At 39.8% G+C, this 25,763-nt stretch overlaps 1 protein-coding gene across 3 annotated transcripts in view; it reads left to right on the forward strand.

The window, feature by feature from the left end:
• Positions 1 to 7,732, forward strand: part of LOC114658121 (amiloride-sensitive sodium channel subunit alpha-like) — an 85,215-nt gene extending 77,483 nt beyond the window's left edge. For 2 of the 3 annotated variants that reach the window (XM_028810173.2, XM_051932000.1), the window contains exons 13-15: positions 2,060 to 2,135; positions 6,107 to 6,367; positions 7,007 to 7,732. In XM_028810173.2, coding sequence (XP_028666006.2) covers positions 2,060 to 2,135; positions 6,107 to 6,367; positions 7,007 to 7,225 — 556 coding nt within the window. In that variant the 3' untranslated portion in view covers positions 7,226 to 7,732. The remainder of the gene's footprint in view (positions 1 to 2,059; positions 2,136 to 6,106; positions 6,368 to 7,006) is intronic. The other variant, XM_028810174.2, reaches the window with a different exon arrangement.
• The last annotated feature ends 18,031 nt before the right edge of the window (positions 7,733 to 25,763 follow it).

Genomic DNA, 25,763 nt, shown 5'->3' on the forward strand with positions numbered 1-25,763 from the left:
AATCACTATAATAAATACACACAATAATTATTCCTCTCCTCCCAGAAGCTCTGTCACACTCCCTACCAACTCCGGCTTACTTGCTGGGTGTCCCATAGTCCTTTATATAGTCCTTGATCCGGAAGGGCTTCTCCTCTTTTGTTCACGTGACTTTGTCAGCACTTCTGGGTCAGATGGAGAATTACATTTTTCTTCAGCCTGGAAGTACTTCTGTTCCTCCATCCCTGAGTACTTCCAGGCTATACAGAAAACAAAAATCCCCTCGTCTCCCTGCAGCGTTACACAGTGGTCCCCAGGGTACCCAGCAAGGTTGTGAAGCCAAACTCCATCTTCTATGATGCCCTGAGGGATTCCGGGGCACCTCTAGGCTGCAGGGAAGACGCCATCTAGCGTCCTGGATGTGTCGGCCGGGATGAGCTACCGACTGTCCATCACAACAGACAAGGAGTTTTTAAGTAGTCAACAGAAGTTGAGATGCCTGTGCAAACTGTTTGCTTCAACTTCCAAGGCTTAATTTACTTTAATTGCTGCAGAACATTTATAGGCTGTGACCTATTAGTTGTTCCCTGAAGAAGACCCATTTGTAATATACTGAAATTTCCTTTTTCAGTGTTTGCTAACCTAAACTTTAAATTTAAGCCTCTGGCAGTTTATTGCTTACCTTATCACCAGTTTAGGTGATTTAGTGCATTTCAACTGATTAAATTTGAATAAAAACTGAAAAAACCGAGGTGTTTTAAAATTTTTCAAGAGACAGTGTACTACTACCAGTTTCAAGTACGTTTTCCTCTTTTTACTAGATGGGAGTGACACTACCTTGGTTCCTTCAGAGACATATGCTGTAATGGCTCTGCAGGACAATCATATGAGTGCTTGTACTTCTGTTAGATAATAAAAAACATGTATCCACCTTCAAGATTATTGTAAGGGTTTTAAGTATTCCTTACCTGACAAGCAAGACCAGTAGTGTTCAAGCAATATCCTGAGTGTCAAGCGGTAGGTCAGATCACCAGCCCAATACTAGGGTCACACATGATGTTATTTGTGCTCCAAAGCTGCAATGACAGGTTTGGTAGATGTTACTATGTTACATGATGCATATGGAAGTATACTTTAAAAGAAAATTGCTGGAGATTCAGCACCTGTCTCTTCAGCTGAGAAGTCATCTTTAGACAGTTGAATGCCCCTGTCAGAGCTCAGCATTCCTTGTGCATTTTTAACAGTGCCCTGTCTCTCTTCCTGACATTATTCCTATACTGCACACACAACTGCCAAACTTTCATTTTCCATTGCCAAATGACTGAATCTGGCACTACATATCGATGATGATGATAATAAACAATCACCTGGATTTGACCATATTTTTGTTAAATAAGGATGGCCCCATGTCCTGATCATTGGCATTAAATTGGAATTGGAAGGTGAAACTCACATTTTACACATTTCTTGGATTCTGATCAGAAAATGACCACAAGAATTTAAAGTTAGCTGTCCTGCTCCACTGACAGACTGAGGAGATCATTCCTCCCCCAAACTATGCGACTCTTCAATTCCACTCGTGGGGGGTAAACGTTAACATTATTCAAAGTCTGTTTTTTACCTGCATTTTTATTACTCTTTAATTTAATATTGTTTTTTGTATCAGTATGCTGCTGCTGGAGTATGTGAATTTCCCCTTGGGATTAATAAAGTATCTATCTATCTATCTATCTATCTATCTATCTATCTATCTATCTATCTATCTATCTATCTATCTATCTATCTATCTATCTATCTATCTATCTAAACTCATCCTGCAGACTTCAGTCAAGCACTTCCCCTTCTATTCATCAGCTTTCTTCAAAATACAGGATTTCCCTTCCTAGGTCCTTTTCTGTCCAAGATAGAGTTCTGTTAAAAGGTGTAGTTTCCATTCCTTCAGCACAATGTCAGCGCTCCCTGCATATATGTCACTGTTGCAGACATATTTTAAGAACTATTATTTAGGAGTTTATAATTGTTTGCTAAAAAAATTGTTGCAGTTGTGCTTAACGAACACTAATTGTTTTGATGTTTTTAGGAATGATATTGCCAAAGTCAATATTTACTTTGAAGATTTGAATTACAGAACCTTTGGAGAATCACCAGCTTTCACTGTGAGTTAAGTTAATACTTAATAAGTTCACATTAGTTTTTAATATGGTTGAATTACAGTACTTTGTTTTGACATTATTAATACATGTGTTTTTGCCGTCTCTTTTTATTTATTTTTAATATACACTATACAACTTAATTCTGTTTATTTTAAAATGTGAAAGTAAATATAGATAAGAAATACATTCTACTTGTCAGTTACAGTAAACACAGAAAAAATATTCAATTTAATGATTTAATACTGTATTTTATTAAAAGACTTGAATGCTATATTAAAGCTGTAATACTCAAGTAGAGATTACCATATATCCATAAAATGCAGGAGTCCGCTGATATTAATTAACACTATCCATTAGACTGTGTGACAGATTAGAAGTCTCCATGACCCCTTGAACCCTTGGATCAGACGTCAGACACCAGATAAAAGTCCAATTATTATTTATTATATAATAATAATGTGCACCAAGCACCCTCCACTACACAATACTCAATAATAAATCAATAATCAAATAACAATACACAATCCTCCACTCCCAGACGCGTTGCCCTCCTTCCACCCAGCTCAGCTCGTCATCTGGGATTTCCCATAGTCCTTTTATAGTCCTGATCCGGAAGTGTTTCGCCCTCTCTGTCCACGTGACTAGGAACACTTCCGGGTCATATAAAAACTCTTCTTTACCCCGGAGGCACGTCGTTTCTTCCTGTCATGTGATCATGACGCACCTCCGGGTTATAGGGCACATAAGAGTCTGACAACCTCCCTACAGTGACTCCTGGAAGCCCCCATGGTATCCAGCAGGGCTGTGCATATAAACTACAGAGTCCATGATGCCCTGCTGGAATTCGGGGCACGTTCATGCTGTCGGGAGAGCTCCTCCTGGCGGCCTGGGGGTGAGGGCCGGAGTAGAAAGCCGGCAATCCACCACAATACCCCCCCCCCTTAGCGAAGCCAACTGGGGCGAAGCGACCAGCCCCGCGAGGGACGTCCTCCTCCAGGAGAACGCGTCAGCCGGGCCTCGGCTATGTTGTCTAGGTCCCCCAGAGAACCTTGGGGGAACGGTGTAGCGGTTATTTCTCCATTCCCCTGTCCTCCGGGGACAACTTTGCCAAACGTGGCCCGGTTGCCGACAGTTGTAGCACCACCGTCGTCCTCCTGGTTGTCTCTCTTCCCGAGACCTGAAACATCTCGGGAATTCTGTCAGTTCCACCCTCTCCTCCGCTAAGGAGGGTTTTTCGGCCGCTTTGCTGCTCTCTGCCCGTTTCTTTACTTTGTCAGGAGACCCGCTTTTTATTTCGGGGATCTCCTGCTTACTCTGGGGCTTCTTCCGCCCCTTCTGTCCGTATCCCACACTCTCGTGTAGGGCTCGCAGTGGTTTGGCACCCGCTACTTATCAAATGCGGGCCCATTTCATACTGCGTCCCTATTTCATTATATACGGTACCGGTATTTCCTACTTGTACTGCCAAATCATATAACACGGGACGCTCTTGACCAAACCGCCGCAGGTACTCGTCTACCTTTCTTAACGGCGCTTCAGCCGCAGCTCCCAGCTCTCCAACGATCTTCTTTATTGTTGCCACAATCTGTAAGAAACTGTGCACGGGCTGAAGCAACTTTTCCAGCTCGCGCACATCAAAAAAGTTATTTAATTCAGTCGGAGGCAGGCATAAGCCATCACTAGCCAAACCTCACGGCTGGGAGCCAATGAGCACGCCCTCTCTTGGCACGTGCTCAATTGGGTTGCGCACAGGCTTCTGGGAATTGGAGTTCTTAATGTTTGAGGACCGGGTTGCCTTCTTCGGCGGACTGCGGTCTGTCTTTTTTAATTTGTCGGCAGACCAGCCAGCCATTACTCGGTCCTCCTTACCTTCTTGCGGGGTGAGCAGTGCTTCGATCGCCTCCCCCATTCCCTTCTGGAAGTCCAAGTCCGTCTCTTCCGGGTTGAAGACGTAAACAGCTGGACACTGACCTTCTCCTTCGGGATGGGTCACGTGTCCGTCGCCAGCACCCGACATGCGGAAGTCTTTCTCGCTCGACTGCTCCACTGATGTGAGTGCACTACTGCCTTCTGCATTCTCTCCTGCCTCCTGCAGAACCTCCGGATGGACCCCTGGGAGGTATGCGCATGGGACAAAATGCGTTATTTTAAATAAGTTTTCAAATTCGCTCCTGGCACATACCTCATTTCCATCGTCCTCTTCCGGATGCTTCTCCCGAAGCACGTAGCCACTCCGTGGCTCATCATGAGAGCAGGCAATGTTGAGCCTTAGACCTCCGCTGTTGCTGGCGCTCTGCTTTGTCTTCTTCTTTCCCATGACGACCTTGGTGAAGGTAGGTTCAGGCAATGTTACTGCGTGTCTGGACGTTGTCTTCACAGGGTTCTGTCCACAATAAAATTTATTTAAATTCAGGTCCTCTGCCAAATCCGAAGGCCAGAGAATCCTGCCGAGACTACGCCAATTGTGACAGATTAGAAGTCTCCGTGACCCCTTGAACCCTTGGATCAGACGTCAGACACCACATAAAAGTCCAATTATTATTTATTATATAATAATAATGTGCACCAAGCACCCTCCACTACACAATACTCAATAATAAATCAATAATCAAATAACAATACACAATCCTCCACTCCCAGACGCGTTGCCCTCCTTCCACCCAGCTCAGCTCGTCATCTGGGATTTCCCATAGTCCTTTTATAGTCGTGATCCGGAAGTGTTTCGCCCTCTCTGTCCACGTGACTAGGAACACTTCCGGGTCATATAAAAACTCTTCTTTACCCCGGAGGCACGTCGTTTCTTCCTGTCATGTGATCATGACACACCTCCGGGTTATAGGGCACATAAGAGTCTGACAACCTCCCTACAGCGACTCCTGGAGGCCCCCATGGTATCCAGCAGGGCTGTGCATATAAACTACAGAGTCCATGATGCCCTGCTGGAATTCGGGGCACGTTCATGCTGTCGGGAGAGCTCCTCCTGGCGGCCTGGGGGTGAGGGCCGGAGTAGAAAGCCGGCAATCCACCACAACTGTTATATCCTTCATCCTTTCAGTCGTAATGCTCTGAATCAAGCTGGCTGTGCCTTCTGTATAAACAAAGTAAACTGCATACTTGTTACAGTAATGATGTGCCACTTTACTCTTTCTTCATTGGCTACAAGTCATTTTTCCTCCATGTGAGAATGCAACTGCACTGCAAGGTCTAATTTTGTAAAGCACCACATGGTGTATTGTTCAGATCATTCCTTTCTCAACTCTCATCTCTCTCTGTGTTTCATTCTTGCTCTCATTATCTCTTGTTAATTTCTTTCCACTTGTTGACCATTACCCTTAACTCTTCTTTGACACAAAGCTAATAATAGTCCTGACCTGAAGTGGCTTTAAACCTTATCCCGGAGTCAGTTCTGAGCCAGGATGTGGAATTATTTTGGTTTCTTCTGTTCCTAAAGCTTTGTGTATAGCATTTTAAAAGACTCAGGTTTCTTAAACTGCCTTCACTCTTCCTATTTCCCTAAATATATAACAATGTCTCCCACATATGAGACAACAACTGACCTATGACCCAGAGACCTGACAGTCAACCGTCTGATATTATTTGTTGAATGCACACCCACCTACTCAGTTTACCATCACAGGGGAGTGAGATTTTCCTAGCTACACTTATGGATGCACCAGGTTATCGCAGGGCACACTCGCATATACACCAATACATGTTCATTTGCAGATACTGAATTGTCAAAAATGATGTATGTATTGTACATTCATTTCAAATACATGCAGCGAGTTTTCTGATGGGTATATAGTAGTTGATAAAACTAAAGTGTCAATATTGAATTTCGTAAACTACAAAGTATTGAAATGGGCATCTTCTCCCCATAACCATAATTAATGGTTAATGATAAATGAGTTGGAAAATGGATGTATGAATGAAATGTTAATACTTTTTCTGTTTTATTTTTTGTTTCCAATTAGGCAGTGATGCTGCTATCTAATCTTGGAAGTCAGTGGAGTTTATGGTTTGGATCATCAGTGATGTCAGTAGTAGAGCTTGCTGAGTTGGTGTTTGATTTAGTAGCCATTACTCTTATATTTTCTGCACAAAAATATTTTCAATGGAAAAATACAGAGAGTAAGGTAAACACAGATGGACACCAAGAGCCTAATGCTCATAATGCGGTTTCCAATGAAAATCACCAAGAGTTTGATTCTTTGGGAGTAAACTTTGCATTTGAGGTAATCCTTGATATTTTTAATGAACATTGTTTGTCTCTGTAAAAGTAATAACTAAATGATTAGAATAGTTAGTATACATGTCAAGAATTGTCTAAGGGTTTTATGATATCATAGAAAAATCAGCCTATGGAGGATTATCCATGACAAAATTAAATGTAAACCAACATTTAAAATACACTGAAATGAAAGGTATATTTGTGTTAAGCCTATAATTTTCACATACTTTTTTCATGTGATAATTAAAATGAAAGAAATGTAATTCATTGTTTTTTAAATGTCAAGCAAGGGAGTGTAATGCAATTCTTTCCATGACCATGCATGAATAATTCTAAAACCAAATTAAATCAAATGACTAGTCGGCACCAAGGAATAAGGGAAGGGGTGTCAACAGCAGAACTGGTTGTAGCACCTTGTTGAATTCATGGCATACAGGCAAATAGCCAGTACTAGAGAGGTGAACCTAATAAAGTGGTCACTAGGCATTGTTTATATTTTGTTTATATTACTTGGGGAAAATGCTTCAACAAGAGGTCTGTAACTGAAATTCAGTACTATTGTTTGTCTGTTAATTTGCTGATTTTACATTATAACTAAGATAAACAATATAATTTAAGCATTTTTTCTACATTTTATTTACAGGCTGAAGATGCAACCCACAGCATACAATCAATACCTTCAGATTCACCGAATGTTGAGATGACCACAAGCTTTCAGTTTGATGTTGTGGCAGACATCAGCCCACCACCAGCATATGATTCATTAAATTTAGAATGCTCCTCATTGTCACAAACAATAAAAGGCTGTAATGCAGAATGCCAGTGTTCAAGAAGACTATGTGAAATAAATGAAAAAGATTAAGTATGATGGGCTTTAGTATTTCAAGAGAACAATCATAAGAAAGCAAAACAGAATGTAATGAATGTTTTCTGATAGTTTTAATTTTATTCCATAATTTTCTTAATGTGATGAAATTATATTATTTTGTACCCTCCCAATTATGTCTACTAAAGCAAGCACAATATTGAATCTTAGTTTTATTGTTTCATTGGCATTTTCCACTCATAAAGAAAATGATTTCCTCAAAATTATTTCTACATTATTCCTAGATATCTGAGTGATGAAATACTGTCTTTGGAATATTAATTGTATTTTGCATCAAAGTTGTCAACACCATTTTTTAGTCTATGCCTTTATCATTTATTTCATAATTTTGACTCCATATCTTCAGTCATATTAAAATCAAGATTATTAACTTACTACTTGATAATAAATTTCACCATTATTTTTCATTACATTTCACTAATTTCTTTATTTTGATTAATTCATGTTCACTGATAAATTCTAATTAAATATTAATGAATTATTTATGAATTATTTTTGTTTGTATTCATTATTCTCATTTTTACACAAGTCAAACAACAATATGGCATGCTTTTTCAGCCTGTTTCCCCTGCCATTGGATGAAATTAAAAAATAATGCCCTAAGTGTTAATAAATGTATATATAGTTATATATAATGACACCTGAGTCGCTGTCTTGCACCCCAAAAATGAGGGTGAATTTAAGTACTTTAGAAAAAACAGCTTTATTCTTCTTCGAAACAGGAACAGCAAGGTTATTTATTGTAGTGGGATCTACCATTTTACTATATACAGACACACCAAACAGGCAGGGTCAAGGCCAGATCAGTGGCCAAGTTATAATGTTCCCTGAATGACCCATCAGGCAACTGGTCTTTTTGTACATGGCAGTGGTCAGCTTGTAGTAGTTTCTGTGGCTCTGCAAACCTCGGCAACAGATAAGCAACTTTCAATAGATGCAGCAGTCGCGCTTCTGAGTGTTGTCCCATTGGGGAGGGCCTCAAATGACACAGCAGAGTTCAGAAGTCTCACATCCTACTGTCTTAGCTTTGTCCACACTGGTGTGGGCAGGCATGAGAGAGCATCAGCATTGATGTGTGCAGCCCTATGACGGTGGTGAACATCAAAAGCAAATGCCTGTAAACTAATAAACCACCGAGTGAGCCAAGAATTTGTATCCTTCTGTCTGTAGAGCCACTGGATCGAGGTGTGGCTAATGATTAGGGTAAAACGCTGTCCCCAAAAGTAGTACCGGAGGGCTTCCACAACCCACTTAATCGCTAAACATTATTTCTCAATGATTGAGTAATTGCGCTCCTTGGGAAGCAGCTTCCTACTGAGAAACGTGATTGCTTGTTCTTTACACTCAAAACATTGTGAAAGCACTACTCCCAAACCGAAAGCACTTGCATCGATCTGCAGAATAAATTCCCTTGAAAAGTCTGGATTTCACAGAACTGGGAATGAAAATAAAGTGGCTTTTACAACTGAGAAGTCTCTGTCTCAGGTATCGGTCAAGACAACATTACGGTTTTTCCTTTCCTTTGTCAAGTCAGTGAGGGTGGAATGAACCACCTGTAGTATCCCGTGAGCCAGACGAAGGCACGAACTTGCCTCTGCATTTCAGGACGTGGATGCGCAAGCACCTCCCCCACCTTGTCCAGTCAAGGTTTGAGCAAACCCTAGCCCATGGAATATCTCAAATAATGGGTTTCCGATATACAATCTTTTCTTAGGGTTAGCTGTCAACCCCGCTAGCTTCAAACTGTCAAGCACCGCATGCAGGTGGACGAGATGAGATCCCCAGTCGTTACTGAAAATGACCACATTGTCTAGACACCAGTGACTGCAGTGAGGTTCATGGCTGGTGAGGCACGGACTCCTTCAGAGTCAGATTTACAAATATATCAACCCAAAAGAGAAGCTTATTCACTATTCAGTTGGCAGCAAACACATTGACTACTGGTTATGTTTCATATCTCATCAGCATTCTTTACACATACATAGGTAGGCACATATTTGGCTAAGAAAGAATGCTACATTTATAGTGACAAGAGACATTTGCTCTGCACCCTCCATGTGTTCTAAATTTGCAGTTGCAATTCCACAATTCATACTCATTCAATACAAATGAATGTATGGAGTAGTGTGAAAAAAAATGGATTTCAATTTTGACCTTAATTTAAATATTTAGTTGTTTTTAAAAGGTTTTAATTCTGATGCTTTAATCAATTTCAATACGGACTGTTCAACAAAAGGAAAACAAGAAAAACAAAAGAATATTTTATTTAAGGTCAAAATTTAGTTTTTAAATAGTGGATTGGTTTTTTCTTAGTCTGGTCCAATTTTTATAAAATTAAAAGCTGTTTATGGTCTTATCTTTATTTGTAAATGAAGTCCATGTGCCTATTCTTCTCCACAAAAAACTTAATCTTCCATTTTGGCAGTCAGTCGGAACAAAAAATAGAAATAAATGAACCGATGTAGTGCACTTGACTTTCTGATATCGCTAAGTTATTGGTGCCCAGAGAATCTGCATAGAAGAACAGCAGCAACAAGCACCTGTTGGGCTCACATTTGCCTCCTTTGGTGTGACACATTACTGTCTGCATCACCTTGTGCCTTTTCGCTCTGGTTTTATGTCTGATCAACAAGACTAAATATGTCACACACATTAATTAAAGATAATAGCCAGACTGTGGAAAGTCAGGGTGTATAATAAATGTGTCTGCAAACATTATATTGGCGACATACAGAGAGACAACAACAGGCACTCGCTAATTACATGCATTAACCCAATGTGTGATGGGATAGCGCAGTCCGAGGTGAGGCGTGTTTGTCCCCTGTATTTGAGCGGGAAATGCGCCAATTCTGTGATTTTTAATATAAAAATGATCAAAATAATTGGAATCATACAGAAAACGAATTTATTACACAGACCAGTGCACAAATTTATTTTATGTTATCATTATTAGTTGTTTTACTTTTCATGCCTCCCCTGACCACACATTCTGCTAGATATGTCCCAGCATATACGAAATGAGGACATAGAATCTGGTCCATCATTTGCTGAAAAGTTGATGGTGCTCCATGGAGACTGAAGGGGAGCCTGGTAAATTTGAATAGTTCATCTGGGGTTGCAAAAGTAGTTTTCTAGCAACTGGACTCCTCCAAGGGTACTTGCCAGTAGCCCTTCATGAGATCAAGTGTGAAAATATATGAGGCCTGTCTGATCTTCTTCAGCAAGTCATTTACACGGGGCATTGAGTATGCATCAAACTTGGAAATCTTATTCAAACATCTAAAATCAATACAAAAGTGAACCAAACCTTCGGGTTTTGAGACAAGCTCGATAGGGCTCCACCATTCACTTTTGTTTTCATGAATAACTCCTAGTTGGAGCATCTCGGCCACCTCCTCATGAATTATCCATTTTGTTTTTTCCGGAAGACAATACGGATCACATGTACTGTGATACCGAGCTCCGTTATTATCCTGTATTCCACAATTTCTGTCCGGCCAAGTGTTGCCAAAAGACATCTGAGTTCCTCTCGATCAGTGATAGCAGCTTAGCTTTCTGAGTGTCAGTTAATTCCTCGCCAACACTTGCCTTGTGTGGTTCATTCCACTCTTTCAACAGGTTAATATTCAAAACCTGTATGGGCTTCCGCCGCCCTGGAATACTAACTTTATAATTTGCTGGGGATAATATGCTCTTCTATGACTACTGGGCTCAGCCATTCAGCCTGAAATTTATCCAGATCTGACGGGATCAACACCAGTACACGATCCTTCTTCTTAAACTTATGAGGTTTACTCATCTTTTCATAATCAAATTTTTGGACCTCCTGCTAGTGCTGCAGATGTTCTACCACAATAGAGGACAACCTGGAGATGTGTTCCTGCAGTGAAACAACTCAGTCATCAAACCTCCAACCGCAAGGTGCCTTGCAAGACCTTGTTCGCTCTTCTCGAAAAATGTCTCACACCCTGCGCTGTTGGCAGCCAAATAATAGTTCGAATGGACTCAACTCGTTGGAAGCCTGGGGGGACTCACAGACAGCAAACAGGAGAAAGGGATCCACTGTATCACAGGAGGTCAGGTTGTCATGGGCCACCCGCCGAATCATCTGTTTTAGGGTTTTATTAAATCGTTCAGTCAGATCATTTGTCTGCGGATGATAAACCATGGAGTGTAACTGCTTAATTGCAAAACTTTCTCAGAGTTGCTTTATGATGCAAGAGATAAAGATAAATCAAAATCTCATGAGGGATACAAATACATGTGAACATTTCTGAGAGTGCTTTTGCAATTTTCAGGGCATCTGCCCACCGCAGCACGGCCATTTCTGGGTATCTTGTGGCATAGTCAACTAACACGTAACACAAGCATACACTAAAACCCATTTTTACTGTTGGGAAGTGGGCCAACAATATCTAATCCCACTCTCTCAAAGGGGACTTCTAAAGTAGGTATTGGTACAAGGGGTGCCCTAACAGGTCTGTGAGTGGAAAATATTTGACAAGTTGCTATTGGCTGCAGAGCTTCCTGTGTTTGATCGACGTGGGCATGCTAACAAAGTACAGCGACGGCAAAAGTATGACGGCAGCTTCCACCTGAATCTATAGATTCATCAGCGTGTGAGCAACACTCCATGCTAGTGTTTAGATCTGGAAGGTGTATGTGCCCAAAAAAAGAAGTCTGACTGCATTCTTGTACCAAAGCTTACATAATGAAGTGTCAGAATGCACTTTTCATGGCATTACACATATACTTTTGTCAGCTTGCCTATGTCGATCAAACACAGGAAGCTCTGCAGTCTACTTGTGACTTTATGCTGTAGGAAGATAAGTAAGTAAATCAAGGTAAATAGGTAAATAACATTCAATCTGGCTTTTACATAAGTAACATATAAATGTTTTTCATATAAAGACCATCACAAAACATAATCACAAACAGGACCTTGCATGATACCTTGGCGAACTCTGTAAGCCCTGCTTTTTCTTTGAGGGAAACGCACGTGGCACATTGACTGGCAGGATGACGCCCGACCTGTTGCTGCATCCAAATGGTGCCATCTTTTGCCTTTATGCCTGGTGCAGCTGCATTATTCTTATGTGTGAGTGGACATTTCTTGCAGGGAGGGATTCTGTTTTCTTTCTCCGATGTAGAACCTTCATCCTCATCTGAGTTCGCCTCTGTTATAACACGTCTTTAAGTGAAAACAGCAGTGTCAGATCAGGGGGGAGCGTGAACGTGACTGAGAGAATAAAACTAAATAAAACTTTTACAAGTACCATAAATTTATACCGGCTGTTACCGACTCAAATAAAATGTATGTTTTAATTCTATAATAGTAACAATAAGAGCAGCTCACTACTTAAAACGGGCAAGCTCGGAATCAAACTGGTGACCTCTTCATTACGAGTCAACAGTTCTAACCACTGCACCACCAAATCTGTTGTGTCAGCGTTGTACCTTAACCTGATTACTTTTCTACGGATATGGGAAAATGGAAATATAAGTAGACCTTTTTTTTACATGTTAATAAGAGTGAGGCCTTAAACTTTGACACAAAGATTCCTTACCACGAAGAGCAACGTGATGACTGCCACGTTAACTTTGTGGTTTCATTTCTCAGACAAATGGGGAAAGGATCATTATGTGCAAAGAAAAAAAAAAAGTTAATTTGGGTGGCAGAACATACAACTTTGGAGCTATCACTACACCTAATGTGGTCCAAAGCTCAACCAAAGAAACACAGGTATTTAGTGTGGTGTCTACTTCGATGAGATTGGGAAGAATTAAGCTGGTTAATCAAGAAATAAGTTTTAATAATAGAAAATCGATGTAATTCTTCTCTCTGCATCAAGTTTACTTTTAGTATTATCAATTCACAATTCATGTTAAATTTTGCAAATGTATGCATTGGTGGCCATTGTCAAGTTCACAAAGATATTTATTTATTTATTTATTTATTTATTTAATTTGTGGGTGATGTAATTTCATTGTCATTTTGTATGTTTGTTTTCTAAAGGATGCAGCCATTATTTATTCACAGTCATCACCATGTTGTGTATCTGGTCACTTTGATATTAGTTGGCTGCTACACAGGAGACATGCATTCCATGTAGCCTATGACAGCACACTGTCCATTCAATACCATCCCAGATATGTGAACACCCAACCTAAGGTACATACCTAAAACTTCTACCAACTCTCCAATTCTTGACCCCAGATTTGGCACCATCCTCTGTTAAAATTTCTGACCACAATAGTAGAAAGGCCTCTGCTGTTCAACAAAAATAAAATCTATGTAAAGCAACAGATGCAAGTAAATGAGCCCATATCATCCCAAAATCTAATACTCTTCCCAAGAATTTGGCAAAGAAAAAAGGCAAAGCCTTATAAGAGCATAACAAGAATGAAAGATAATCAAAGAACAAAATATAACAAATCAGAGTAGGAGAGTTAAATACATTATCTGCCTTATCTGCCTGGTAGAATGTTCTCTGTGAGCGTAGGTGAGTATGTCTCTTGTTCTGTTCCTCTTACTTGTGTTGTACCGCAAGGGTCTATCCTTGGACCAGTTCTTTTTAATTTATACATACTACTGCTGGGTTCTGTTTGAGGAAGCATAATATTTCATTTCATCTGTTTGCCTGGGATACACTGATTTACCATCCTTTCAAGCTGGGGACTGATCAACCACTTCAGTCACTTGTGAACTGTTTAAATTATGTTAAAACTTGGCTAGCTTTAATTTTGTTACACTGAAGGAAGATAAGACTGATATTGTTGTCTTTCAACCTCCAAATTTTCTCAACAATACTGATACAATGCTTGGTTCTCTCTAGATCCACTGTAGAAATGTTACTACAGACCTGGGTGTTTTAATGGATGAGTGCTAATTTTGAGAAGCAAGTAAAAACCGTTGTCATTACGAGTTTTTAATCAGCTGAGATCTTTGCGTCGGGTCAAACCCTTTTTATCCCAAAGCAATTTGGAGAAGGTCATTCATACTTTTATTTCCTCAAAACTTGATTACTGCAATTTCTTTTTTTATGGAATTAGCCAGAGGGACCATTCTCAACTGCAGCTGGTGCAGAATACTGCTGCTAGGTTTCTCATTGGTACTTGCAAATGTAAGCACATTGCACCAGTGTTAGCTGCCCTACACTGGCTTCCCGTCCGCTATCACACTGATTTTAAAATGTTAATATTTGTTTATAATGCTCTTAATGATATGATCCTGTCTGCATGGTTACATTTTTAGTACCCTATTGTCAGAAAGTCCTTTGTCAGGTTGAATTGCGACCTCTAATGGCAGAATATTAGAAATATTTGTAGAACTTTTCTTACATATTTCCGGGTGAAAGTTCAGGTTTCGCACGTCTTTTGTTCCTTGTTTACTTGCTGCACGTTGTGAGAATAGTTTGTCCTTTTCTCCTATCACTTGAGCCATTAATGCTGTGCGTCCTTGCGGAAAAGTAAGTTTATCATAGATAATTTGATATAAAGAGGTTCAAATGTTTGTTAAACTTACACATTCAGAATATTTAAAATGTGTACTTGTACGTAACGTTGTAACTTAGTGTGTGTATTTAATTTTGTTTACAGACCACAGCAACAGGAATTAAAGTACTTTCAGAGTTCAGATTGTGTTTGAAATTAATCCTTGCCTCAATATTGGAAAGGGGAGTTTACAAACAAAGTTGTACCACTGTGGAGTTAATAGCGGCACCTCCCGTGGCCAGACATCTGATCGTGTCTACAGTCATTTGGACTTTATCTCACCCGCATTTCTTACACCAGCCTGTCATACTGAGACCAGCTCTCATTTATACCTATATTGCCACCCGTGTCCTTAGATCTGATGGCCAGCTCTTGCTTGTCACTCTGTGCACTAGGTTAAAATTGAGGGGTGATCGATCATTTGCCAGTGTTGCTCCTAAATTATGGAACAGCTTACCTCTTAGCATAAGAATATCATCATCTCAGACTGTGTTTAAGAGTAGGCTAAAAACTCATTTTTATTCAATGGCATTTCCGTGTTAGTTCTATTATGTTTATTGTTATTATTCTTTTATACAGCACTTTAGCTCAACACCAGTGGTTTTAAAATGTGCTATGTAAATAAATTGACATTGATATTACAAGGTGGAGGGGCGGCTTCCACCTGAGGGGTTCGCTTTCCGGGTCCTCTCTGTGTGGAGTTTGTGTGGATTTCCTCCAGGTACTTTGGGTACTCCAGTTTCCTCCCACAGTCCAAAGACATGCAGGTTAGGTGCATTGGCAATCCTAAATATGTGTATATGTGTGTGTGTATCCTGCAGTGGGGCTGGCGCCCTGCCCAGGGTTTGTTTCCTGCTTTGCGCCCTGTTTTGGCTGGGATTGGCTCCAGCAGACCCCCATGACCCTGTAGTTAGGATATAGCGGGTTGTATAATGGATGTATGTATTACAGGGTGGAAGTGGTAGGTACCTACCATCTTGCGTTTCTGGTGGGGGTGGCTCTTTCTGAGTGGATCTTTCCATCTCAAGCTTCACACCATTGGATAGCTGAGACTGATGTTTTCAATGACACTCAATAAGGCTATGTTTGAAAGCTAACGCCCTGGCATGCCTCTCATGCCTACTTGGGAATTTGAATTTTTGTGTATTGTCACATATAAATTCACAAAGCAACAGTGAAAACAAACATGTTATATATCAAAATTTACAGCAAGTTCTGCTGAATAAAAGTAGCCTAAGCACGTCATGGTGCAACGAAGCATTAGCAAGATGTTCGACATAAAAGAATAAGTCAATAAGCATGCCAAACAACAGCATTTCTGGTCAGGTTGCTCTGACTCAGTGGGTCATACCATTTCAAACTTTATACTATTTTATAGCTGCGACTGAGACGTTATATATGAATGCAGCTTTCCTAGTCTTTTTTGTTAAGGCTCCTGCTTTCCTAAAGGTTTTTGCTATGCCACAATCAATCAGATTCTCCAACATCTACCTGTACCTATATGGATTATACTGCAATTTTATGAGTGTATTTGTGTTAAGCTGAGTTGCGATTCCAAATAGGTTTGCAGCGTGTCAGTGTGGGTCAATTGCAGGCATACATTTTTGGGAACTTGAAGCTTGAGCTGTTACTGGAATCCCTATGCAGCTAGCAACAAATTCTGGGTAACCACTGTTACCTTCATCAATGGGGTTGTCCCACAATAGATCACTTCCTCTTTTGTCTAACTTTAAAAACCTCTTCTCACACAGCAGACATCCATGCCTTTTAAGCAATGTGGACTAAAGTCAGTTCTGAGGTGGGTCCCTCTCTGATTAGGGGCCTTGAAGCTTAAGCTTCATTAGTTTCATAGAAGATTAACCCTTGGTGTAGGTGTGTATACGAGGGGGGACCCAAAAATAACTGGAATTTTGTTGTTGTTAGGTTGGTACTTGTACGTGGTTGGGCCGCTAGGGCGATCTAGTTTCACTCCTCACAAGTCAGTATGCCAAGTGCCATCAGTCTGGAAGGTTGTGCCTGTGTTCAGTGAATTTTTTGTAAAAGTAGGTTGCTCAACAGTGTGAGAAGGAAACGCCCTGATTTGTGGGAGTCGGGCGATTGGTTCTTTCATCATGACAACGCTCCATCTCACACTGCTCTCAGCATTCGCCAATTTTTGGCAAGAAACAGTATGACAACCCTGAACCACCCACCCTACTCACCGGATTTAGCTCCGTGTGATTTCTTTTTGTTCCCTCGGATGAAAAAAGACTTGAAAGGAAGGCGTTTTGCTGACGTCAAAGAGGTAAAACAAGAAATGACCAGAGCATTAATGGGCATTACTTCAGACGAATTTAAAAAATGTTTCGAACAATGGAACAAATGGTTAGATAAGTGTATTTCCGCCAATGGAAAGTACTTTGAAGGAGACTAATTGTAGTTTGTACAGAAAATTAAATTAAACACATTTTAAAAATATTTCCGGTTATTTTTGGGTCCCCCCTCGTATAAGGGTGCTTTGTGGGTGCTTAAGCTGGCATCATGTCCAAGGCTAGATCATGCACTGTCACCTATGACTCTACAGAAGAACAGCCATCTCGGAAAAATACTCAAGTAGATGGTTTGGTAATTAAAGTTGTTAATTGGTAATAAATCCACAGGTGGAACAGATACTGAATTTATTCTTTCTCTTTAAAGCTATGTTTTCATTTTACCTGTATCTACTGTGCTCAGTATTAATTATCACTACTTGATATTTTTGCCTTTTTTAAGTTCATAACAAAAATTCAGACTAGGAGAAGATAAGTAAAAATGAACACTTACAATGAACTGTATATTTCCCTCTTTCATGGATTGCTGTTCCAAAAAAACTGGCCAAAGTAAGTGTTTAACACAAACTTCATTGTTTATGAACATTATCAAACATATTGCATTCCATAAGTTTTGTAATTAAATGTTTAATGAAACAAATTCAGAATAAGAACTGGAAATACAAAAAAAAACACATCAATAAAGGTAAAGCCTCACAGCATCCAACCCTGCCCCAATAACACCCATCTACACACAATCAACACAACCAGTCTGAGCCAAGAGAAAAGGATAACAGAATAATCAGATACCCATGAAAAGTGAGAGAGAATTACAACTGATCACAATGACAGATGATTTAAACCAGCAGTGGGAAAAAAGCACATCACAAGGCAACACATACAGGAGCTGTACAATAGAGCTAAAACAGTTGAACGTTCAATTGATTTGCTGGATGCCTTATGACATGAGAAAAACAGCTCAAAATGGATTACATTGTATAAGGATATTGGGCAATTGTATCCTATAATAAGCTCTGGTGTCTGTTAGCAAAAAAGGAGAAGTCTTTCAGATACCAGGATACCAAGAGAGAGAAGTGTCCATTAATGAGAGGAATCAGATAACAAAGACAAGTACAGGAGAAAATAGATTGTACCATTAGAGGAATATTTACAGAAAGTGATAAAGATAGAAAGTGACATACATAAAGAAGTAGGAAAAAACAGGGTAGCAGAGCTAGACTACATACTGAGAAAAGTGCTGAAAGAACACATATGGCAGATTGGATCTATGGAGATAAACACCATGGAGAACTTTAAGGTGAGTAAAATAGAACTTAGGGTTTTAGAGTAGTTCTTAACACTTGAGAATGTTACCCTAGGGGAGAGAAGAGGAGAAGGGAGACAGGGAGGTCTCTAACTTCAGAGTGAAATCTAGGGGAAAGTTTGTTATGTTTTTTTTTTTTTGAGACATTTACAAAGTACATCATATAGAGTGGATATACATATGTGCTTGAGGAAGAGAAATATCAAAAGGAGTAGAGCATTAAAGACTGAGTAAGGTGAGGAACATAGAGAGTAAGCCAACATGACTTCAGTGCTGATAAGAGATGCAGATAAAAAGAAAAAAGGCAAGCTTGGAAAAGTGAAAGGCATTTATAAAGAATGAAATGTCATGAGTTCTGAACTATCAAACAGATTCCTGAGACAAGATGAACCTCACGTTCTGCCGTCGGGGTGGGGACATGGACAGCCATCACTAGAAAGGAAATTAGTTTATAAAATAGAAATATGAGTAGACCTTTTTCTTACATGTTAATAAGAGTGAGGACTTAAACTTTGACACAAAGGTTCCTTACCACGAAGAGCAATGTGATGACTGCCACGTTAACTTTGTGGTTTCATTTCTCAGAAAAATGGGGAAAGGATCACTATGTGCAAAGAAAAAAAAAAGTTAATTTGGGTGGCAGAACATACAACTTGGGCGCCATCACCACACCTAATGTGGTCCAAAGCTCAACCAAAGAAACACAGGTATCTAGTGTGGTTTCTACTTCGATGAGGTTGGGAAGGGTTAAATTGGTTAATCAAGAAATAAGTTTTTAATAATAGAAAATCAATTTAATTCTTCTCTCTGCATCAAGTTCACTTTTAGTATTATCAATTCACAATTCATGTTAAATTTTGCAAATGTAGGCATTGGTGGCCATTGTCAAGTTCACAAAGATATTTATTTATTTAATTAATTTTTGGGTGATGTAATTTCATTGTCATTTTGCATGCTTGTTTTCTAAAGGATGCAACCATTGGTTATTCAAGGTCATCACCATGTTGTGTATCTGGTCACTTTGATGTTACTTGGTTGCTGCACAGGTGACATGCATGCTATGTAGTCTATGGCAGCACATTGTCCATTTAATACCATCCCAGATGTGTGAACACCCAAGCTAAGGTACATACCTAAAGCTACTACCAACTCTTCAATTCTTGACCCCAGATTTGGCACCAACCTCTTTTTATATCTCTGACCACAATGGTAGAAAGACCTCTGCTGTTCAACACAAATAAAATCTATGTAAAGCAACAGATGCAAGTAAATGAGCCCATATCATCCTAACCTCTAATCCTCTTCCCAAGAATTGGCAAAGAAAAAAGGCAAAGCCTTATAAGAGCACAACAGGAATGAAAGATAAGCAAAGAACAAAAAATAACAAATCAGAGTAGGAGAGATACATACTTTACAGTCTGTGAAGGTTGTGAAAGTCAAAACAATATTTATACTGAAGCTGCAAGTTATACACACACAACACACATACATATATAAACATTACATTTGGTGAATCCACAATGAAGTTAGTGTCCATTATAGTGGGTAGATGCTGAAGGTTATGAAATTATCGTCTGTGCCAAGAGCCTTTGATGGAGATTCAAACAAATTATATACTAGAATGATAAAAAAAATGAAGCACAGAGTCAGGAGTATTTCTTAGTTACTCAGACCATGACCTTCATACACTTTGCCATCATGGAACTCACCTTAGTAACATTAAATGGATTAGTGCTTTTTCAAAACTGATATGAACATATGGTTTATTCAGAAAACTCAAGAATAAAGAAACTTGAGAATTGGAAGGGAGGGCCAGAATCTGCACAGCCTGTCCATAGCCAAAACACCCAAATAATCTCAAGGGAAAAGGCCTCTCAATTCTTTGGGTGTCTGTTGGAGCTCTATATTTCAGATACACTTCAGATACATTAAAGAATCATTCCTGAAAAATATGCAAAACTGGTACATACTTGCTCCAAAAGAATTAAGGCTGTTATTGAAGCAGAAGGGCTCTTGTCAAAGTACAGGGTGAGCCAAAATGAAGTAACACATTTCTCAAGGTCATTGTGTGTAGTAGAGGCAGCTGAGTGGGTTGAGGTGGGGGTGCCTTGGTCCAGTGCACACCATGCTTTTGTTGTTGAAGCATTCTTCAAAAACAACGAATCATTCATCACTGCGCAATGTGCCTCCCGAGCGCACTTCAGCATTCCTCCTAATGGTAACATCCCAAATCAGAAAACAATTCTTCAGTGGGTGGCTAAATTTAGGCAGACGGGTACAACATTGAACAGAAAATCTCCTTGGACTGTACAAACATCTGAAAACATCCAAGCTGTAAGGGCATGAATTTTGCAGTCTCCTTGACATTCAGCACACAAACATGCTTCGGCCTTAAGCATTTCCAACATGTCTTTGAGTAAGATTTTGCATGAGGACCTTAATTTCCACCCATACAAAATTATGGTAGTGCAGGAACTCACTGAGAGAGACTGGGAGAGCCGTATAGAGTTGTGCGCAAACATTCTGCAAACCGTTCATCGAGATGCCATTGTCATATGCAGCGACGAGGCACATTTACATTTCGATTAGAATGGTTGTGTAAATAAGCAAAACCTTCAGTATTGGGCTGAAACCAATCCTTCTGAACTTCATCAGAGAACCCTGCACAGTAAGCGTGTTACAGTTTGGTGCGGTGTTGGGAAATTTAGTGTTGTTGGCCCTTACTTTTTTGAGGTCACCGTCACGTCAGAATGTTAAATTGAAAAGCTCAAGAACTTTTATGGCCCCAACTAGAAGAAATGGATGTGGTGGATGCCTGGTTTCAACAGGATGGAGCAACAGCTCATACGGCACAGAGATCCATACAAGTTTTGCAGGAGATGTTTTCAGGGAAGCTGATCTCCCTGCATGGCAATGTCGAGTGGCCTTCACGTCCACCTGATCTCGTTCCGTGTGATTCGTTCTTAAGGGGCTATTTCAAGTCGAAGTTATACACTGTCACACACATGTGAATAGGAGGGAGCTGTATGGACCAAGTGAAGGTAATTCCATGCCAGGCCAGGGGGTGACAGGGTGCACTAAAACTTCTTCTGCTGTCTCTGCAGACCAAAAACCAGGAAAACCTTTCTGATTCAACCCTGAAGACGTTACTTCCAGTTCCAGCGCCCAGAAGAACGTCGCTTCTGGTCCTGGCACCCAGGGGCCCATCACTTCCGGGTCCACTAGGTCACTTCTGGTTTTGGCATTTAAAGCTGACATTTTTTTCGAACAACCTTCAGTCTTGTTTTGGACTCCATCAAGGACACATCTGTCTTGATTTTCAGAACCCATTGCAGCCAGGGAAATTAAAGAGGTAGCTGCCCCAAACCATTATAAGTGTGTTGAGTCTGATCTTTTCACAACACACACTGACCTCAAAACCTTGAAGCCCTCAGGGACGCTATTCACCACAAAATCGTCGTGTTTCAATTTGAAATGTCCAAACAAGTCATGCAAATGTTCAGGAATCGAAAAGTGTATCGCTAATGACAGCCATCACCTTGAAGACATCATTTTTGAAACACAGTGGAAAAAAATCTATTTTGCATACCCTTTCTTGTGTTGTAATGAAATGTATTTTATCTTGTAGCGTTTTTGTAGAATAGATGTTTGAAATATGGTACTTCTTTTTGACTCACCCTGTATTAATGAGTAGGGATTGAATACTTATGCAAACACTTTTGAGTTTTTCTTCTTCAGATAAATATCTACAGAAAAAGATTTATTTTGACTTTAGAAATGTATTGTTACAGCATAAGAGTTCACATTAAAAATAGTGAATGGATAAATATACATATAAAGTGCTGGGGGGAAGAAGACCAGGGACACTCGGTGTGCTTCCAGGTGCACAGCCGGCACTTCCGCCACACCGGGGAGTGCTGGCAGTTACTCATTGGGAGGTGGATATAAAAGGGGCCGCCTCCCTCCATACAATGGCTGGAGTCGGGAGTGGAGAAAGATGGAGTCTTGGAGGAGAGGAGTGGAGGCGGACCTGAAGAAGGCAGTGCGAAGGAAGGCCTGAACTTTGGGGAAGTACTGGTGTTGTGTGTGTCCTTTGTAAATAGAATTATGTATAATAAACGTGTGTTGGGTGAACTATCGGTGTCCGCCTGTCTGTGTCCGGGCCATGCTCCACACATTCAAAAGTTTCTCGCTACCTGCTGAGGGATGAGGATTCACAGCGATTCACATACGTTATTGTGTATGTCACTGTTTGGAGGATCTACACATATTTTCCTATAAGTAGTTTTTCCTTTAATTACTCAGTGAAATAAACTTTAAAAAGGCTGAACTGTGCTGTCGTTTATCAGCATATCTCATAATTTAGCAGATTGAGTTCCCTTCATTTCTGGTTAGAGGCCGGGGGCCTTATAATAACGCCTTGTATAGAATTTACACTAATACATGGCATAGAGACAAAACTAGAAATGTGCTTATGCACAAAAAATTCAGATGTATAAAACTGTGAGTAAGCAAAGTTCTACACACTTTCCCTTTATAAATCCAAATCAACATGAATTTTAATGCCTACAGCCCCACCCCGACTTCCCCCTGAATTTTGCCTATTTCAATATGCAAATCAACATAAATTTCCCCTTCCATTCAGTGTTCTGTTAAAAGACAATAGCAAAAGCACATATAAAAAAAGAGAATTTCAGTGAATGCAAAATGGAAGTCCTGCCCAATGAGCTGTAGGAAAGGAAAAATGTACTATTTGATGGCTTAAACAGTGGTATAAGCAACAAAAGGAAATTGGTGTGACACAGCATGGCAGAGGCACTCAAAAGTTCAAGTTCAGAAAGTCACACACTGTTCAAAATAAAAAGAATTAGTCAGATATCAAAGTTGACGTGGAAACTCAAGTCACATCCCACCATCTGATTGTCAACACTACTGGAGGAGGTAGCAGAATTCAGCAGTTTAACACAGTTTAAGCATCAAGCTGCTTCAATTATTGGCAAGACACTTGTATAACTCGCCACATCATTAATGAGATGCATTTTCACATCATGGATAGTTTTCACATTAGAGTGGTAATGCTTTTTATTTACATAAGCAAATTCATTCACTGAAGGCACCTTTATAGCAATGTACGTGCAGTCGATCACTCTGATTACATTTGGAAAACCAGATGTTGTTGTGAATTGCACTTTGCTGTTTGCCTGTTCAATCACAGTGTAAGGAAATCTTATATATCTGCATGACAAGCGAATAGTACCATCCTACTGGCAGCTGACATGGTGCGACTCAGTGATGACTGAGAAATACCTGATCGGTCAGCAAGTTCACATTGAAAAGCTTCTGTGGCTAAAAATCTTTAGTATGATCCCTAAATATCTTCTAACAATACTAAATCACCCATGGTAGTTGGATTAGTTTAGCCATTCCATGCACCATTATATTGTTACAGATTGAATACAATCAGGGGCCTCATGTATAAATGGTGCATATGCACAAAAATGTTGCATAAGAATGTTTCCACGTTCAAATCGCGATGTATAAAATCTAAACTTGGTGTAAAGCCACACACATTTCCACGGTAGCTCATACCCTGTCGTACGCAAGTTCTCTAGGTTTTACAGACTGGTGGCACCCAGTGTCAAAGCAGTGCTACTGTTCCTGTGTGGCTACCCTTTCTTTTTTAGATCCACATCCCTGACGCGGCTTTATAAATGCACTGAAATTAACTGCATATTGTGTATTAGTTTAATGCATCTGATTGTAATTAACCTGTAAGAATATAATGGTCCGCAGAATGGTCAAACTATTCCAAATACCATAGCTGCTTTAGCGTTGTTACTCTCACTGCACCTTCTTCTTCTGTCAGCTGCTCCCTTTAGGGTTGCCACATCGGATCATCTTTTTCCATATTATTCTCACTGCCCCACTCGGAGTATTTATATCACTGTATCTGAGTGTGAATCACAGATCTACAGTAGCTGATCGGAAAGAGAATTATCGGTATACAGTATCAAGCACACGCTGCCTCAGCCATGCTGTCTATTGAACTGCTCTCATCCGACAAATGCTTCAGTCTTTCCTGCACGGACCTCGCGGTTCACAAACAGTTTCATCCCAAGAACTCTAAACGCACTCTATCAGTCCATCAAGTGCTCCTTGTAGAACTATTTGTATTAATAATTACAATTACCTCACCGTAAACTTGCGATACAGTTATAATATTGCACAACCTGAGCCACTTTATAAAGCGTCTATTTACATATAATGACAATATCATTTTTAAGATGAAATCCAGCAAAATATGTTTATTATATTACACAGATAAAACTTTAACTTTAACTGCACGGTGCCGCAGTGCTAGCGAGGAGCTGGAGCTTCATTCATGGATTGTTCCTGCCTTGCGCTGTATTCTTGCTGGGACTGGCGTGACACTAGAAGAATAGATGGATACAGTAATTAAACATTACAAAGATATTTCAATGTTCCTTAAAAGTTTTGAAGAAACGGCGTTCTAAGCTTACATATGGCTTAACGTCTATTACAGAGCTGATTGTGTGGTGATTGGGTATTTGGAGAAAGAAAAGTAAGGACAGGAATTGGGGGTTAGTACATTTGAAAGAGACAGTACTTCTGTAATAAAGTATTTCATTGAAGTTCGCACACAGCTCAGCAAGCATCTTGCGTGAGATATGAACAATCACTGCGCCACCGTGTTCCCATGTTTAATAACATGCTTTAACTCCTATCATCATGAAAATTATATCACATATACTTCTCAGTATTTTAATTATTCAGAGAGCTGTAATATTATGAATGTAATGGATTCTGTGTCCTGTTGGAGGAAGAAAAAGCCCGGAAGCATGTAGTGATTCACACACATAGAAGATCAAATACAAAACGAAGCATTTAACATGCTACTTTAGTTACGATGGGATTTGAGAAACTAGTAAATTAAACAATTTAAAGATGAAGTTTATGATGTTCTACTTTAATGACAAAATAAACTATGTGATTAAAGTGGAAATTTCAAGATTAAAGTTGACATTTCATGCTTTTTTCACACTGTGTGCCTTTTTTTCTCTGTACCCTAATAAGCTTTCATATGACACTCAGACAGTGGGCTACGACTCACCTTTTCACGCCGACTTTGATATCTGACCTCTTCTTTTTTATTTTGGGCACTGTGCGACTTTGTGAACTTGAGCTTTAGAGTTTCTCTGACATGCTATATCACTCGATCAACTTCCTTTTGTTGTTTATACCACTGTTTAAACCAACAAATAGTACGTTTTTCCTTGCCTCCACTTGGTATTCGCTGAAATTCTTCTATTTTCCCTCTTGCTTTTGCCGTTGTCTTTTCACAGAAGGCTGAGCTTAAGGGCTATTTATATAGATTTGCATATTCAAA

Source organism: Erpetoichthys calabaricus, chromosome 9, assembly GCF_900747795.2.
Source record: "Erpetoichthys calabaricus chromosome 9, fErpCal1.3, whole genome shotgun sequence".
In the NCBI taxonomy this organism is placed as follows: Eukaryota; Metazoa; Chordata; class Cladistia; order Polypteriformes; family Polypteridae; genus Erpetoichthys; species Erpetoichthys calabaricus.